Here is a 17,389-nt window from a genome sequence, read left to right as displayed (position 1 = left end):
GAGCGCAAGCCCTCTCGGGGTCCGGGATCATAAATGATAACTGTTGTGTGTGTTGCTGTTACTGCAGCATAAGCCAAAGGTCGACCCTCAACCGCATCGCGAGTTCAGCCAGCCATGAACTCTGCATCTGTGTCCGCCCCATCCTTATCATAGGCCTACACACACATGGCCGTCCACCTTCAATACACAACATCACAGTGTCGTTCCCAGGCTTGTGGATATGCGCAGACAGGCATGACAATGGTGTGCCGTAGGAGTGCAAGTGATGCAACCGCGCTGCGCACAATAGTAAATAAGCTCGGGGGAGGGAGGAGCAGCAGTGAGGCTACGTAATACATATTGATACAGCTCATTTGCTATAAGCAGTACATGTCAAACATCACTAAGTCACACATATCACACACCAATGAACCAGTGAGCCTGCCAACACATCATGCATAACCAACTATTGACTCATGTCTCTCTGCACTGTCACAGGTGACCAAGGATATGCACTCTGCCCTTGGATGATGACACCCCTCCGAGCCCCGAACACACAGGCCCAGAGGCAGTACAATGCGGCCCACAAACGCATCAGGGGCATCGTGGAACGCACATTTGGTGTGTTGAAGTCCTGTTTCAGGTGCCTGGACATCACAGGTGGGAGGCTCCTGTACAGCCCCCCAGACATCATGCGCAAGATGATCGTTGCATGTTGTGTGTTTTTCCAACTTCTTTTTATTGGCATTTATTAGTACAATTGTTACAGATATATATTTTGTTGCATGTTGTGTGTTGCACAACATTTGTGTATGCACCAATGCCTCATGGCTTCAAGTACCACATGCACCGCACGATGATGAGGAAAATGAGGCAGGTGGACCACACCCCACTGCAGCTGCAGCAGGAATAGCCCGTAGGAACATCATCATTGACAATTTCTTCACATGAGCACGTCACATTGTCACAGTCCTTAGCAATCATGGGACAGTACAAAATGACCACAGGCACAGCATGTGCAAATAAATTCATTCCAACACACATACCCTGAGAGCATGTCACTCCTCTGTACAAGCACATCACTCTGACAAGTGTAAGAGCAACATGTAGTGCTAACAATCTCGAAAATTGAGAATAGATGTTGGGTGTGTCACCTCTGTACAGAGAGGCTGTTTGAAGTGTCACGTATTCGAAATGCCATTTCTGTGTGTCAAAGATAGTACGGAATCCCACTCATCAGCGTTTCCCCTGTGTCCCAAATCATTACATATAGGCTGTCATTTGTGACCTACAATTGACAACAGGGCTTCTTTTGGGGTCAGATATGTACCACCATGGTGCAGGCATGCACCCTGTGACTCAAATCCCACTACATGAGAAACATGGACGTAAGGGGGAATCACTACCCCTACATCCGTCCATGCTTTCATACTTGAATAATCATGGACATGACACATCTGTGTGTATTGGAATTTATTATTCACGTTCAGTGGAGTGTTGAAGCTGGTTTAGTACTGGGCTATGCAGACAACACTTTACAATGTTGCCCCACGGAGGGCCAGCCAAAGTCCTTGAGGGAATGTCAAGTTACTGGTAAGGGGAAGAGTCCAGTCCGCAGGCTGATTGCTGTGTCATTGTCTTGCAAACAATATATGACGGTCCATGTCGAAGTGCAAGGTTAGTGTCGCAGACCGTATCTGGGGACAGTGCAAGGTGTTATTCCAGGGCATGATGTAGAGGGCAGAACCAAGCAGAAAGGAGCCATATAGCGGAGATGGATGCTACTGCTTCCTACTTAACACTAAGGCAGATTCATCCTCATCTTCGGCCTTTGACGTTTCATGTGCCTCACATGTGGGTGGTGGTGTTTGGTCTGCAGCACTGTGTGACACTGACACATCAGGGGCCGGAGATGTGGATGTAGAAGTAGCAGCAGCATTCATCTGCGCAATGTCTTGTGGCATCACTCCCATGATGAGGATCTGCAGGGCATGGAAGATCCCATCTACAGCTTTCTTGTGTGCAGCCGTGGTAGCCATTCTTTGGGCCTGCATCCGCTCCATGTTCTCCATGACCCTCCTCATCTTTCCCAAATCACGAATGATATCGCTGTAGCCACTCTGACTGGTCAGTTGTTGTTGTCTCCGAGTCATGACTCCAGCGACGCCAGCCATGGATTGTTGGAGGGCATGAGGCAGACTATGGGTGCCCGTTAGGGAGTGTAAGCGGTCCCTGATGGGACTTAGACACCCACGTATGGCATCTAGTTTGGCTGCCATGAGTTCGAACCCCACCCACACCTGTTCAGCCAGCCCACTCTGGCAGTCTAACACACGGCGTTGGAATGCCATGTGTTCTTCGGTGAGGTGCTGGGGGCCAGAAGTGGTGGTGGGTGCTTCCTGCTGTGTGGTCTGTGCAGGGGGTGAGCTCACCTCGATCGTGCTGGGCTGACCTGCTACTGGAGGTGGGGTGAGGAGGGAGTCCATGAACCGTTGGAGTTCGTCTAGGTCGATGTCCTGGGGGCCATCTCCATCATCACTGATGTGATGTAGGGTCTGCTCTGCACGCGGTGTTTATTGTCCCACTGCAATGTAAAGGGGAGATGCAGTTTCACACAATGTTCCATGTATGTTGACGTATTGGCGAAGTTTCCTACAGACTGCATGACAATGTACATTGGGAATGTTTGTGGTGAGATGCCTATTTGATGCAGGACAGTGGACGTTTTTACTTCATCAGGGATGTGAGGTTGTACTCGTACCTTGTCATCTCGCAGTTTCCTGCTATGCCAGATGTGATTGGCCATTTTGTATACACATGCGGCACCAGTTGTGTCCTGTGTTCTGTTGTGAAAGTGTTGCAGTTTGTACCACATTGTTGTCAATGTTGAGATTCTCTTATTCTCATGTGTGTGTGCTGCATTGTGGGTGAGTCGCCCCTGCAGCTCTGATTTGGCGGCAATGTAATAAAAGCAATAATGAGCAACATTGAATGGCACAGTAATAAATGGGAGGGGGAAGCTGTGAGGGGAAAAGGAAGGGTGGGGGAGTGGGAGGAGGGAGCAGTGGGAATGTCAAGGGGGACACAGTAATAAATGGAAGGGGGAAGGTCGGAAGGGAAAAGGACGGGTGGGGGAGGGATCAGAGGTTGTTTGTGCACGTGGATGTGTCAGTGTGTGACCTGCTCCCACACTCAGCCACCTCAGTGTCGTGGTGTGCACAATGTCATGATGATTGGCCTGCAGCCATGCTAATCGTCATGTAGTGTCACTTGCATTGTCAGTGTGGCTTACAAATGCGTATCTTTGCTGGGTTTCGCACGTGTGCATGTGTTGGTGTTGAGATTGTTAATGTGTGGGGTGGGACCCCTTTGAGGACATGGGGTACGGGGGCCTACTTGGCGATTGTATGTGTGCTGCAGTGTGCCACAGGGAGCAGGGACATGATCAGGAGTCAATGTGGGTGTGCAGTGTGCTCTACTGAATTGTGCATGTGTGCCAGTGTGCCCATCTCCCCCCGTCCCCCCAGTCCCTGGTCGGTACTCACCCTGTTGATGTTGTGTCAGGTCATGTTGGGCAGTGTCCGGATCCCCAACTCCTGGCACCGTATCCCGACTGATGAATGTGGCAACCACTTTCTCAATGTCATCCAGCTCCTGGTGTGCCGCTGGACCCCCATCTCTAATAAGCGTTGCTGCTTTCATGTTGGCATCGAGTTTCTTCTTGGTTTTGCCCTTCACATCATTCCAGCGCCTCTTGACCTCTTCCATTGTCCTCCTCAACGCTGCAACTGCATTCACATGTTCCAAGATGGCCTGCCATATTTGCGTCTTTGTTGCCAATGACACGTTGGAGGTGCCGAACAGTTGTTGGTAGTGTTCTATCACCTCCGTAACGATGATCCTGTTTTCCTGCAGACTGAACCGCGTCTTCCTCTTCCTCTTCTCCTTGGCCTTTCCCGACCACGAGGTTCCTTGCTGGTCATCTGTGGGGCTTGTGAGGTTCGCGTTGTCCTCTGCACTCGGTCCGGGTGCATCCATGGTGCTATGCACTTTATTTTTTTTTTGCATTTCTTTTGCTCTGATTTTATAGTGCATTTTCCCGCTTGACGCGTGGGAATTGCAGGCCTGTCGCTGGTTATCGCTGATTTTTGTATCGCGATTGGCCACATCGCAACTTTTTTCGCGTTTGTGTTTTGCGTTTTTTTCGGCGTCACGTTAGTTTTAACACGGTCATTTGACGCGTTATCGTGGGACTATCGCATGGTGCCGCCGGGTTGAGAATACAACGTTAACACGGTGTTATTTTCCCGTGATAGACTGCGATATGCAAAATTGCATTAAGCTAATTTTGCGATAATTAACACACGTTCATGAGAATATCCCCCTAAGAGTGTGCATTTTGATACCATCACCGTAATGTCTGAACATCTAAAGCATGTTTAAGTGGCTTGCACAAAGAGTCCGCTATATAAAATGAAGTTGGCAGCCAGGGAAAATTACGCTATTTCAAGCGATATGGGGCTAATGCCAGGAAATATCTATTTTACTTTACTTAAATCAAACGGATTTTACTTATAACAAATTCAAATAGCACCTCAACAAATCTGTTTAGGTGATATGGCCCTAGTCAAGTTTTACAGCACTGATATTATAATTTAAAAGCACAGAGTCAGTTAAAAGTTGTGTGTGTGTGGGTGAGTGTGTGTGTGTGTGTGTGTGTGTGTGTGTGTGTGTGTGTGTGTGTGCGTGTGTGTTTTTCCGGTGTTCGGGGTACCAGGCCTTGTCAAGCGGCCAGGACCAGGCTGCCCCGCTACAGATGGAAGAACCACAGCAAAACTTCTTACGTGCTTCACAAAGGAAAATTAACCCTTGGATTTACTCACAGAGCCACTGAAAGTTGTATTTAAGGAATGTGAAGAGAAAAATGTTATTGTGATGTTGCTTGATGTCGGTCTCCCACATGCACGTAACATAGAACAAGAAATTAGAACTACACATTGTATTCTGTTTTAGAATGACATGATGTGAGTATTGTTGGGATTCTAGTGGGGGACGGTTGAAGCTGACATTTATTTGGCGACGAGCGGGCGTAGTATCACCTCAACACTGATCTGCTTGAATCCTCCACAGAAGCTTTTCCTCCTATGGCAGCTGATACTTCAATGAACGAAAGATTGTTGATCCATATCAGACTGGAAGTCGGAAGTTATGGTATCGAACTGTTTGCGGTGAGGAGGAAAGTGGGTGGTTTGCCTCGTAAAACATGTCTCATAAGTGAAACCCAGCTTTGTGGTGTGAAACGCATTTTGCGTTCCAACGCTGACATTCAATGAGGAAAAGGCCGCTATGGCAAGAACCTTACCGTTATTTCTTGCTTACGTGTGATTATGACGCAGCAGCCCGGGTTTCAGCTTCGAGAGACAACTGTCGTCATTACGCTGCATGCTCAGAGAGAGGCTTGGTTTTAGCCAATTAAATGGCTACACGTCATCTGTAGCATCCATTTTACATGTTTGGGATCACAGCCATAGATTAACTAAACAATACCGTTAGCAATAATTCCGTTGTGCTTTTGCTGCAAGGCTCTTGTTTAAATAAAGATACGAGGAAGTCTGCAAAATAAAGATACGAAGAGGTCAAGCGCGACTTTATCTTCACGCTAAACAACTACTTGTTTATTTACCACGAGTAAGAGACAGTAGGTTGCGCTAACGTGTTGCTGTTGAACATTTACAAGTAAGTAACAGAATAACATTGCTTGTTGATTGAAGCACGATATATATAAAAGTAAGGATTTCTCTTGGAAATGCGTGTTGACTTCTAAGGATTCTGACACAAGTTCAATTGAAACGCTTGTTGTTACTCTAAGTCTTCTTTAAAAAAAAAAAAAAAAAAAGGAGGTTAATCCTTTAGCAAAAATTGAATTTCACGTGTTAAAATCTGCATTGTTAGCCAGTGTTTTTGGTCACTGGTACACCATTGGAAAAGTAAGTAAATTTATTTCTTCTGGATATTTGTATCTAATATTGACTCTCCATGTAAAGATAATAAGGAAAAATCTATTTCTTTATTTGTCACCACATTATTAGTGAATGTACAAGTGGAAAATAAGTCTTTATGTATAATTAATATATTGTTTAGCTGGCAACTTTTGTACGTTATTCAAAATATGCAGAATGTAACGCAGCCTCCGTTTTTCTTAACGAGTCCCGGTGAACCTAATGTGAAATGGCAGAAATGGAAGAAAATTTTTGTAAATTATGCAAGAGTGAGTGGTACAAATTTAAGTGCTGGACGTAAACATTCATTATTATTACATTGTCTCGGAGGTGAGGGGCAAGAAGTGTTGGAACATTTACCAAAACTCAGCGCAGCAGAACAAAGGAATCTCAATGAATATGAGATATGTATTTTACAATTGGATCCTCATTACCTTCAAAGGTTAAGTACAATAATGGAAAGGTATCATTTTGGACTTCGCGAACAAAAGAAAGACGAATCTATTGAAGAGTTTGTATCAGCTCTTAGGAAACTTGCATCTTCTTGCAAGTTTGTTCTGCAGTGGAGGAGAGGATCAGAGACCAGTTCGTTCTAAAGTGCGCACATGATAATATCAGAAAAGAACTATGGTTGAAAGATGAACCTCCGTTGGAAGAAGTCACAACTATCGCAAAGCAAGTCGAACACATGATGAAGTGTGTGGATGAACTTAGTGGTGAGAAGAATAAACCTACCACAACTGAGACTAAAGTTGAAGAGGTTGTGTGCCAAGTACAGAAGAAAGATTTGACAGATAAGGATAAAAACATCTCCGTGCCTAACAATGTTGTTAACTCTACTATTGGAGGGAAACCTACTTCCTTTAGGTGTGGTCGTTTTGGACATCTTGCAAACTCGTCTTTTTGCCCTGGGTTGCGTGTTGTGTGCAACACCTGTGGTCGGAAGGGCCATTTTGCAAAATGTTGCAAAAGCAAAATTAACAGCGGTGATCGTTCATCTGCAAAAAAATCAACCAGAAGTGAAGGTAGTCACTTTTCAGATTGATGAAAAAAGAGCTGATCATCCGTCTCATATGGTGGATATTGAAGGTGTGTCTCTCAACTTTAAGTTTGACTCTTGCTTCCATTTGACAGTGATAGGTGAAGATGTTTTTCTTCAACGTTTCCTTAACAAAGTCAAGCTTTCTAAGAATGATCTTTCTCCTTTGGGTTATGGGGGCATGCCTATAAAGAAGGGGTATTTTATAGCTACTATGAGCTCTGTGGAAGAATGATTGCAGGTAAGGTATATGTGGCTAAACGTGGTGATTCTCTTATGGGCTGGCCCCACCAACGTTTCCTTGGTGTACGTTTGAATCCTAATGCCTCTCCACAAGTTCAGGTACAAGCAGTTGATGATCTCTCTTCCACATTTGTCGAGCAATTCTCAGACATATTTAGAGACAGTCTTGGTTGTCTCAAAGGGTACAAACATCACATAAGGATAAGAGAAGGGGCTGTACCAGTTGTTGCCAAGGTAAGACGAATTCCGTTAAATGAACAGGTTGGTGTTCAGAGGGAAATCGATAAATTAGTAAGTGCGGGAATCATTGAACCGGTAGAGGCTACTGAATGGTTGGCTCCCATAGTCCTAGCCAAGAAGGCCAGTGGGGAGCTGCGCTTGTGCATCGACTTACGCGCTTTGAATAAAGAGGTTATCGTTGATAAGTTCCCTTTACCCAAAATTGATGAAATGGTTAGTACTTTAGTTGGCGCAAAATACTTCACGACTCTAGACTTATCATCAGGTTGAATTAGATGAATCCTCACAAGAGTTAACTGCTTTTGTGACTCCCATGGGGACCTTCAAATTTCGTAGAATGCCGTTTGTGCTCATTTCAGCTGCTTCGGTTTTCCAGCGGGTTATGTCTGGCATTCTTAGAGGTCTTACTGGTGTAAAATGTTATCAGGATGATCTTTTGATCTTTGGTAACTCTGTGCAGGAGCATAATGTTCCTGTCTTTGCTGTATTAGAACGACTTCGGAAAGCTGGTCTATCTCTTAGAAAAGATAAATGTAAATTTGGTTTGGAGGAAGTAAATTATCTTGGCCATCGTATAACTGGTCATGGGGTCTTTCCTAAGAAAGAATTGGTGGATTCCATTATAAAGATTGCAGAACCAGTTAACAAGGAAGAACTTTTATCTTTTCTTGGCATGGTGGAGTTTTACAGCAAATTCATTCCTGACTATGCTGGTAAAAACTCATAATTTGAGGAAGCTCACTGTAAAAAATGTTGCGTTTCTTTGGTCAGGTGAGTGTGTGAAAGAGTTTGTTTCAATTAAGGAAAAACTGAGTAAAGCTCCTGCTCTTTATGCCTTCGTCCCTGGTGATCCAACTTTCATCATGACTGATGCTAGTGAAAAAGGATTAGGTGCAGTGTTACTCCAAAAAAAAAGGAGGTCTGGATTGTTTAATTGCTTGTGCCTCAAGATGTCTCAGGGGGTCCGAGATCAACTACTCTGTCATTGAGAAGGAGTCGTTAGCCATATTTTGGGCATTAAAGAAATTTAGGAACCTGATTTGGGGAACAAAAGTAAGTGTTTTGTCTGACCATAAACCCTTAAAAGAGGTGTTTTCGAAGAAAGGCCTTGATTCCATTTCATCTAGGACTAAGAAATGGATAATTTCTCTTCAGGAATTCAATTTTGATGTGGACTATATTCCTGGTGTCATAAACAAATCCGCTGATTGCCTTTCTAGATTGGTTGATATGAATGATAGTGTTGAGGATGAAGATGATGTAATTAACGTATGTGAGATCACGGATGGTACCGTCAGTGAGGTTGATTGGAAGTTTGAAATTGGGAAGGATGATGAGATAAAGAAAGTGATGGAGATGTTGAGGAATAATAAGTGTTTGAAGAAGCCATAGGCTCTTGTTTCTATTGAACTTTCGGTTGTTGATGGTATGCTTGCTAGGGGCACAAAATGAGTTCCACCTCAAGGCATAAGGAAGAAATGACTCAACTTTGCTCACAATGGTCATCTTGGGATTGTTAAGACAAAAGAATTGTTAAGATTACAGTTTTGGTGGCCTAGCATGGATCTTGATATTGAGAGGATGGTTTGGGAGTGTGCAGAATGTTGTGCTAGCGATAAAATTTTGAAGACAAAACAAACTCCTATGGTTTGCAGGAAATTGCCTATTCACCCTTGGGATGAAATTTCCATTGACATTGTAGGTCCTCTACATGGTGTGAGTGACACTCCCTATTTGATAGTTGTTTTAGATCCCTATTCCAGGTGGGTGCCGTTAGAGAAACTTCCACTGAATGTGTTATTAAATTCTTACAAGAAATGTTCAAGAGAGAGAGTTTTCCCAACAGAATTCTCACAGATAATGGGCCTCAATTCTGTTCTAATGATTTCAAACACTTTCTTAATAACTGCGGTATTCTTCATAAAAGGTGTGCCATTTATCACCCTGAAACGAATGGAGCAATAGAAAGGGTTAACAAAACTCTTAAAGAAAGCATACAACTTGCCAGAGCTAATGGTCTGAATTGGAAAAATTCACTTCAAGACAGAATCACTGCTTATCGTTTATCTCCCCATTTTACCACCGGAAGCTCTCCGTTTGAACTCTTTAAAGGCAGAATTCCTAATTCTTTATTGTGTCCTGGTTGGATGAAGTTAAATAAAGGGTTTGTTGATAATCAAATAGGAGATTGGACGAAAAGAGAACTGGATAAACAGTCTTTGATAAAGTTATATGTTGATGAAAGGAAAAGTGCCCAATTTCAGGTGCTAAAAGTTGGTGACAATGTCAAGATCAAACCTCCTGTTGGTTGTCGACTTTGGTCTTAGTATACTAATGTCAGTCCGGTTGTTAAAATTTTTAAGAATGCTGTTAAGACCAGTGATGGAAGGATTTGGAATAAGAGTGGCATAGTTGTTGTTAATTCTGATGTTCCGTCAAATGAGACTCATGATAATAAGGTTGACTCCTATTCCAAATTATCTTGTATTCCATCTTCTTTCTCTGGCTCTTCTGGAGTTTCTGGTTGTGTTAGAGAGAGAAGTCAAAGGTTGCGCAGACTTCCTGTGTACATGAAGGACTATGTATAATATACCTTCATTGTTTTCATATTTTGTTTTAGGCATATTTTTTTTAGTGATATTTAGGAATGTTTTTTTCCATATTTCTATATTGATTATTTTTAAGTCTTTTGTCATTTGTTACTGTTGAGGGGGAAGATGTGTGATGTTGCTTGATGTCGGTCTCCCACATGCACGTAACATAGAACAAGAAGTTAGAACTGCACATTGTATTCTGTTTTAGAATGACATGATGTGAGTATTAATGGGATTCTAGTGGGGGACAGTTGAAGCTGGCTGTTGGTGGATGAGGTGCAATAAACCTACTTAACAATCTTCAAAGGTGTTCCTGCCTCTTCTTCACTTTGAGAACACCACAGTTATCTCAAACAGTAAGCAGAATTATATGTGCTATCTGATTGTGTGGTGCACCGTGCTATCTCCCTGTACTTCACAGTGTCCTGAGGAGTCAGATATTTGGAAGGCAACCTAAACTAAATACAAACAACAACCACACGTTGAATGGACACTCAGAACTCTACAAGACTGGCACAAGGACTCTTCCATTACCATATGCCTCAGGGCGTCTGTGCATACCTCCTTGACTTCAACATTGCAGCTTCACCTTTAAAGAGTACAATGTCACCAGGTGTCAACTGCGACTTTAACTAACCTAATTGTGCTAAGATCTGGAAAACATATGACAGCACCACATCAACCGGGGGCTAATAAAAAGATCCAGCAAGCCAATCCATGTGCATAGTTCAGTTGCGGTATGTATATATATGTAGTCTTCATGGTCTGGGCCAAAGTATTGAGCATATACGTTTCATAGAATCTGCACATTCATCTTTCTATGTGTGTGCAATCTACGGGACCAATTGCGTTAAGGAGCCCTTTCTATTTATTTTATTTCATTTCATTTTATTTAATATATTTCTAACACACACCATCACTCATGGAATAGTCTCTAAGGCAGAAGACAGTGGAATCTCTCATCACGTCCTAATTATACCTGCAACTGGGGGAAGAGCGAGGTCTTCCTGAATTTAAGGAGAATACATTTTGTCCAGTATACATGAACCTTTAAATTAAATTAGCTTGACAACAGGAAGCCAGTGGATTGGCTTTCTATATTCCTATACATGCTCAGACTTTTTGTGTGGGACAGAGTTCTGATGACAACATTGTGGATGTGATGTCGGCACACCATGCTATTTTGTGGAAAAACCGAGGAAGGTGGCATTGTTAGAATCAAGCAAAGATTGAATAAAAGCATTGACTAATGGAATTTTATGAGAGAAAACGAGGAGAAGAAAAAATAGCCATACTGTGCTTTAGGAGCGAGCCTTGGTGCCACTGAGCGTTGATGTGAGCATCTATAAGTATGTGGTGTGCCACATTCTGCGTAACAAGACTAAACAGATGATGGCTAGAGATTAGGACGTCACAGAAGCTCTATCATAAAATGCCATTAACCAGCCGGAGAGAAGATTAAGTAGCCACTTTTGACAAATAAAATGCACCAAATCTTGGAGTTATTCTTTTAACTTTGATCAGGGCTAACATAGGGACAAATCTCTCCCTACAACTAACCACATGCTTTTCTTTACTTGTAAGTCTGTGCAAGACAAACTTGTTACTACTTAAACACATTTTTGCTGATAAATGAGGAATTTATTTAAACTTAGTGTCTGTGTCAAAGTTAAAAGCTTACACCTTGTTTGTTCATTAAAAGGTAGTGAAGGATGCATAGAGTTGAAAAAAGCTAAATCACCATAAAATTGTATAATATAGTTTAGTATGATTTTGTCTGTTTGAATGGTTTGGTTCATGGAGTAAATATTTGTGTACATTTGCAGGTTAAAGTGAAGAATGAGAACATTACTTTTGCACTGAAGTGCATAAAGAAGAAACAAATTGTGGATAACAGACAGCAGGAACATATCCATTCCGAAAAGAAGATTCTAGAAAATGCGTGTTCCCCCTTTATTGTAAAGTAAGTGAATGCGAGAAGTTTCACAATAGCGTTATGCAATTTTTATTTACACAATGGAGCAAATAAAAATATTACCATGCCTTCAAATGTAGAAAGCACACCTAAAAGTCTAAAAAATATAGAATATGTCCGGCTATGGAAAATGTTACTCTTTGGTTTAATTCTTTCAAATTGACATCCATCTCTGCCAAACCAACTGCATCTAAATAAGGGCCTCATGTACAAAAGCCTCTTTGTGGTCCGAAACTCCGATTTGACAAAATCAGAGGATTTATGACCACAAAATGTCTTTTAACAATTAACAAGAGCCTTTTTGAGTCAGAAAAGTCTTCCCAAGTAAGGATTTTGCGATCCTTTCTGGATCTCAAATCAAACGGGGTTAAGAATGGGCGTCCTATTCCTATTTACGGGTTGCACAGGTATGTATCACTGGTTTGAGTCTATTCTCCTCTGTCTTTTCTACAACTACTGGAGGTGTCGGACTGTAGAAACGTTGCCCTTTTTTCAAGGACTCCCCCTATTTTTCACCTTTTGTTGGACACTGTATTTTTGCTGGTGTAGATCTCTGTGCCCTTTACCCCTGCCAACCAGTGATAAAGTGCCTGTGCTACCCCTTTCAACATGGTGACTTTGGCATACCCCTGATTGGCATATTCACCCTACCTGTAAGTCCGTGGTATATGGCACAAAGAGTACCCAGGGCCTGTATGTAAAATTACACTTGTGGACTGCAGCACCCATTGTGCCATCCTCTACAGTGACAGTGTAAAAATAACTGCAGGCTTTCCATTTGTAGTCTGGCTGTTGCAGTTTTAAACTGCAAATTCAACCCCTTTTTGACAGATTAAAACCATCTTTTGAGATATTTATAAGTCACCCCTGTGTAGGCTTATGACCTATAATGCAATGTGCACGATATTTAAAAGTGGGATATGTTGGTATGTAATGTTAAACATGTCCTGACAGTGAACAATCCCCAAAAGCTATTTGCACTGTACCAAGGCTAGCTGTTCCAGAGGAAAACACAAGGTTACATTATTACATTAAATAATGCTAATTTTGGTTAGGCAACAGCTGGAAAAATAATTCAAAGTCTGTTATGTGATGTTATGTTAGCGTTATTTGTAGAGCGCACACACGCCAGTCAGTTTCATAGAAATGGTTAAATCGATGTTTAATAACTATTAAGGGAAACATAAGTTTAGAAAGTTACATTTTCTCTGCCTAAGGCCTCTGGAAGCCCATTTGCATGACGTCCAACTGTCACATTGCAGCTGAAAAGCCCCCTTAAGGGGTGTGAAAGTTATTGAGTGAGTGAATTTTTTTGTGATTTGATTTGTATACTGCTTGTCATAGACTGAAACCTACCCATCAACTTTCTCACCTATGTATATGACAAATCTAAGCTTCTGTTGGTACTAAAAAATTGGGGTCTCCAACCTTTTCTTTTGTGAGAGCTACTTCTGCTCAAGGGAAGACTTGCAGAGCTACTAGCATATTTTATCTCTGTAATATAGTGACAAAACGTGTTCATATTACACTATGACCGCCATAAACAGGACTACCAATAGTGACCAATAAGCATTCCAGGCAAGGTGACCAATTGAAATGCCAGGAAAATGTTAATTCATATTAAAAGCCTCCAACGAGTTATGAATTAAAATTCGAATCTTCACATGCCTTGTGGCACCAAGGACATAACCATAGCAGTAAGTCTCCTCAACTCACACTCTTCTGTCAATAGGCTATCAACTTTAATGTGTTTTAGAATTGCAATATTTTGTCTTTGTTAGCATATTAGTTATTAAAAATGCACATATTTTCCCATCAAATACCACCTTTCTCTTTTTGGTAAGGAAACTCAATTTTACAGAACAAAACCTTTTTCAGAAAAAAAAAAATTTTGTCTTAAAAAAATTGTTTTCATAAAAAAAAAACAATACAAAGCGCCCAAACATAAATACATCATTTTCATTGAGCACTATCATGTAAAAATTCCTCACATGGACAAATTCAGCTTCAAATACTCCGGTATTACAATCATAGACCATAAGTGGTCACCATAACACAAAGAATGCCTGTGTTATGCTAATATTAAAACCACAATTATCCCAAAGCTACCACTATGCTAAGGCTGGACGCCAGACCATCCAGGGTCCCCATTCTATACCAGTCATTGGCATTATTATGCAAGAAGCTGTCACAATCTGCCAGAGATGGCTAAAAGTATGCCGGTCATACTCTTAATATGTGAATTGCGGTAGCCAGTATAGTCTAGCTTTACAAAAGGACACCAAGGATGGCCATTATTATGCTATTGCCACTATTATGCCAGGCAAAGCGCTGGGATGCCGTTTGGTAGCCATGCGCTATATAAATGTGTATTCATTCATTCATGCACTGACACAATCGCACCAAAGATAAAACCCTTGACTTTAGATGTGGCTTCCGAGAAACAACACTCTTTATTCGGGAGGGGCACAATGTCAGACTGGCACACACATAAATAAATGCAGATAAGGCTCTTAATTTTCTCTACCCTGGATCCATACCCTGCTCTTATCAGCCCCTGGGCTAATCATGCTTCCAACTAACACATTTTCACTCTGGTACTTGCAGTCACACAGTTTGATTGGCCAGCACTGGTAACTGCTGGCACTCTTCTTTGTTGGTGCATTGTTTGCACATGTGGTGCAACTGATAGACCAGTACATATAACATGGTTAATCTCGTTGTGACTTAGTTAGATTTAAAGTGGATACAGATGGTTATTTGGCAGACCCCATAAGCCAAGACAGTGCATGTTTGAGTGTTATCATAAGACCCTGTCATTGATTTGGCTTGTCGTCACTCTAACGGTGTTGAAATGAGCATTGCTGCTTTGTTTAATGTGCACAGACTGCGATTGCCTTAGCTTCACCTCTGAGAGCTACTTTGTCGGTGCGGGTGAGCTACCATTAGCTCCCGAGCTACTCGTTGGAGACCCCTGAGGTAGATCAGTCAAAAGCCAATCAGTGGAACAATGGGCACTTGCCCCATTTCAAATATACGTATTGCGGACCATATTACAGATTTTATTACAGACATGGGTCAGTGGCAAACAGCCTGTTGTGAGGCGCACCAATTGTGGGCCTCATATCAATTGTCACAGTCAGTACGCCCTGCCAAGGTTTCCCTTTAGGAGACGGTCCCACTATACCAAGCACCCCCATGCCAGCGTGGTTGTATGTCAGAATGCAGCTATCAGAAACATCATCGCGCATAAATATTGTCTAGTAAATATTGTTTACAAAAACATCGTCCCATTAGGTGTAGAAAAAATGCAGTTATTTTTGCCCAAATTGATTGTTGTAGCATGCTTTACCTGATTTTGTCTAATTATGTCCTGATCACAGCGGAATCTGAGTGATCAGATCAAGGTGCCCTCACACACCTGGTTGGGTGTTGTACTTCATCATTGGGAGCTACTCGTCAAGCTGTTAATTGGCATTTCATCAGGATCGGAGTAGTGCCTACCCTATGTAGTGTGAAGGTGGAGCCCGTATGAGAATATATTGGATCCTCACATCAACAATGTATACTGCACCTACTGTGATGGAGAGAGGCTGATTCTATCCAAAATTCAAGGGAGAATCACCCCTTAGGTGAGCAGAGGACAGCGACTAGCTGCGGACAATTGAATGTGATCCTCGCAGTATATTCGCCAGTGACCTAACCTCCTCTGCCAACCTTCCCACTACATACAGTAAGCACTACTCCCATCCTGATGAAATGCCAATTGAACCTCCTGGCAGTCGCTGCATGAAACATGTTGACCCTACTTCACTTATACTGCAGCTATTAGGGTACATTATCACCTCTGATAGCTCCTTTGTTTTTAATCTGTCACGTGACCACCATTCCATTAAAGTCCACTTGGCTCTTTTAGACTTGTTTTAAATCACCTCATCACCAGCCTATTTCACCCCCTCACCTTCAGTCATCATACAGCTTATTGATTAAAAGATCTCCTCCAAAGAGCTCCCAGGCCCGTCACACATTGCAGTGCCGGTTTGACGAGGAGTGCCCAATGATGAAGCATGACACCTTACCTACCGGGTGTGTGAGAGCACCTTGATCTGATTCCTCGGATCCCCGTGTTCAGTTCAGTCTGGTCCGACCTTTAATTTTACCTATCCAGGGTCTTTCCAGCCCATTACCTGAGGAACTGCTCCCTCTATATTTCATCTTAACAAGCCAGTGACTTTTGTCTAGAAATGGTATTGATGTTCTCTTTTGGGAGGCTTTCTCATAGCGCCAAGATACCCTAAGGCAAAATGCTGTCCTCAACAAAACAACACGTGATTTAGCATAAGATTTTATATTATTACCCCGAATGGGGTAATATTTGTATAAGCTATATTCAGGATATAATTTATGTGAAAAAGTATTCAGGCAATGAAGTTCTAGTACGATACTGCAGTTTAGAGCACTCACACACTGCACCAGCCTGCGGGGGGTCACTGCCCCAACCTCCAAGTAATGGCCGACACTCTGCATTGAAAGATTGGCAGGAATTTTCAAACCACTGGACTGTCAGTGCTGCATGCACTGCTCCCAGTGCTGGCACTGGGGACAGCACAGTTTAAGTAATATGGCACACAGGCCATGTCTGGCTGGGTGCCCCAATGGGTGTGCTTTGTGCAGACAAGCAGAGTGCACCATTTTTAGGTTGGGTGTTAGACGAGACCATTTGATTTTACTAAAATTATATATACAATATACTTATTTATAGGGGCCTTCAGCCATGCCCCTTCATCTGTTGTTCTGCTGCTGTGTCGATTGCAATGTTGTTCTGCTCACTGCAGCATACAGCATGCGGTAGTGCGTTAGCTCACATCAGCCACTGGATAACTGAGCTGTGAGTGACAGCATTCTGTCCTTTCACAAGGAACACATCCACACACAAAGTAGTTATCTTCATTGTCATTGACTAGTAGCTCAATGTGTGCCTTTCGGACAAACATATTTTAGCTTTTAGCATTTTGTTTTATATTGAGAAGGGTCCAGCATTTCCCCAAAGAATAACGTTCAACAAAACCCATGACAAAACAAACTAAGCATTGACAAAGGCCGATATCCACTACCTACTCTTTTGTATTTGCCAATGCTTGTTAATTGGCTCATGATGTCCTCTGGAGAACTCCATCCACTTGCTTTCGAGTCCCCTGCAGACAGAGCAGTGGGCACAAACCCAAGCCAGAGATGGCTAAAAGTATGCCGGTCATACTCTTAATATGTGAATTGCGGTAGCCAGTATAGTCTAGCTTTACAAAAGGACACCAAGGATGGC

General features: G+C 42.5%; 1 protein-coding gene across 1 annotated transcript in view; it reads left to right on the top strand.

The window, feature by feature from the left end:
- Positions 1 to 17,389, top strand: part of PRKG2 (protein kinase cGMP-dependent 2) — an 856,172-nt gene that overhangs the window by 664,560 nt on the left and 174,223 nt on the right. Inside the window, exon 12 of the mRNA XM_085643209.1 lies at positions 11,921 to 12,057. Within this exon, the coding sequence (XP_085499335.1) occupies positions 11,921 to 12,057 (137 nt within the window). The remainder of the gene's footprint in view (positions 1 to 11,920; positions 12,058 to 17,389) is intronic.

The sequence above is a fragment of the Triturus cristatus genome, chromosome 2_2, assembly GCF_964204655.1.
Source record: "Triturus cristatus chromosome 2_2, aTriCri1.1, whole genome shotgun sequence".
Lineage (NCBI taxonomy): Eukaryota > Metazoa > Chordata > Amphibia > Caudata > Salamandridae > Triturus > Triturus cristatus.
This window is presented reverse-complemented; position numbering and strand designations above follow the sequence as displayed.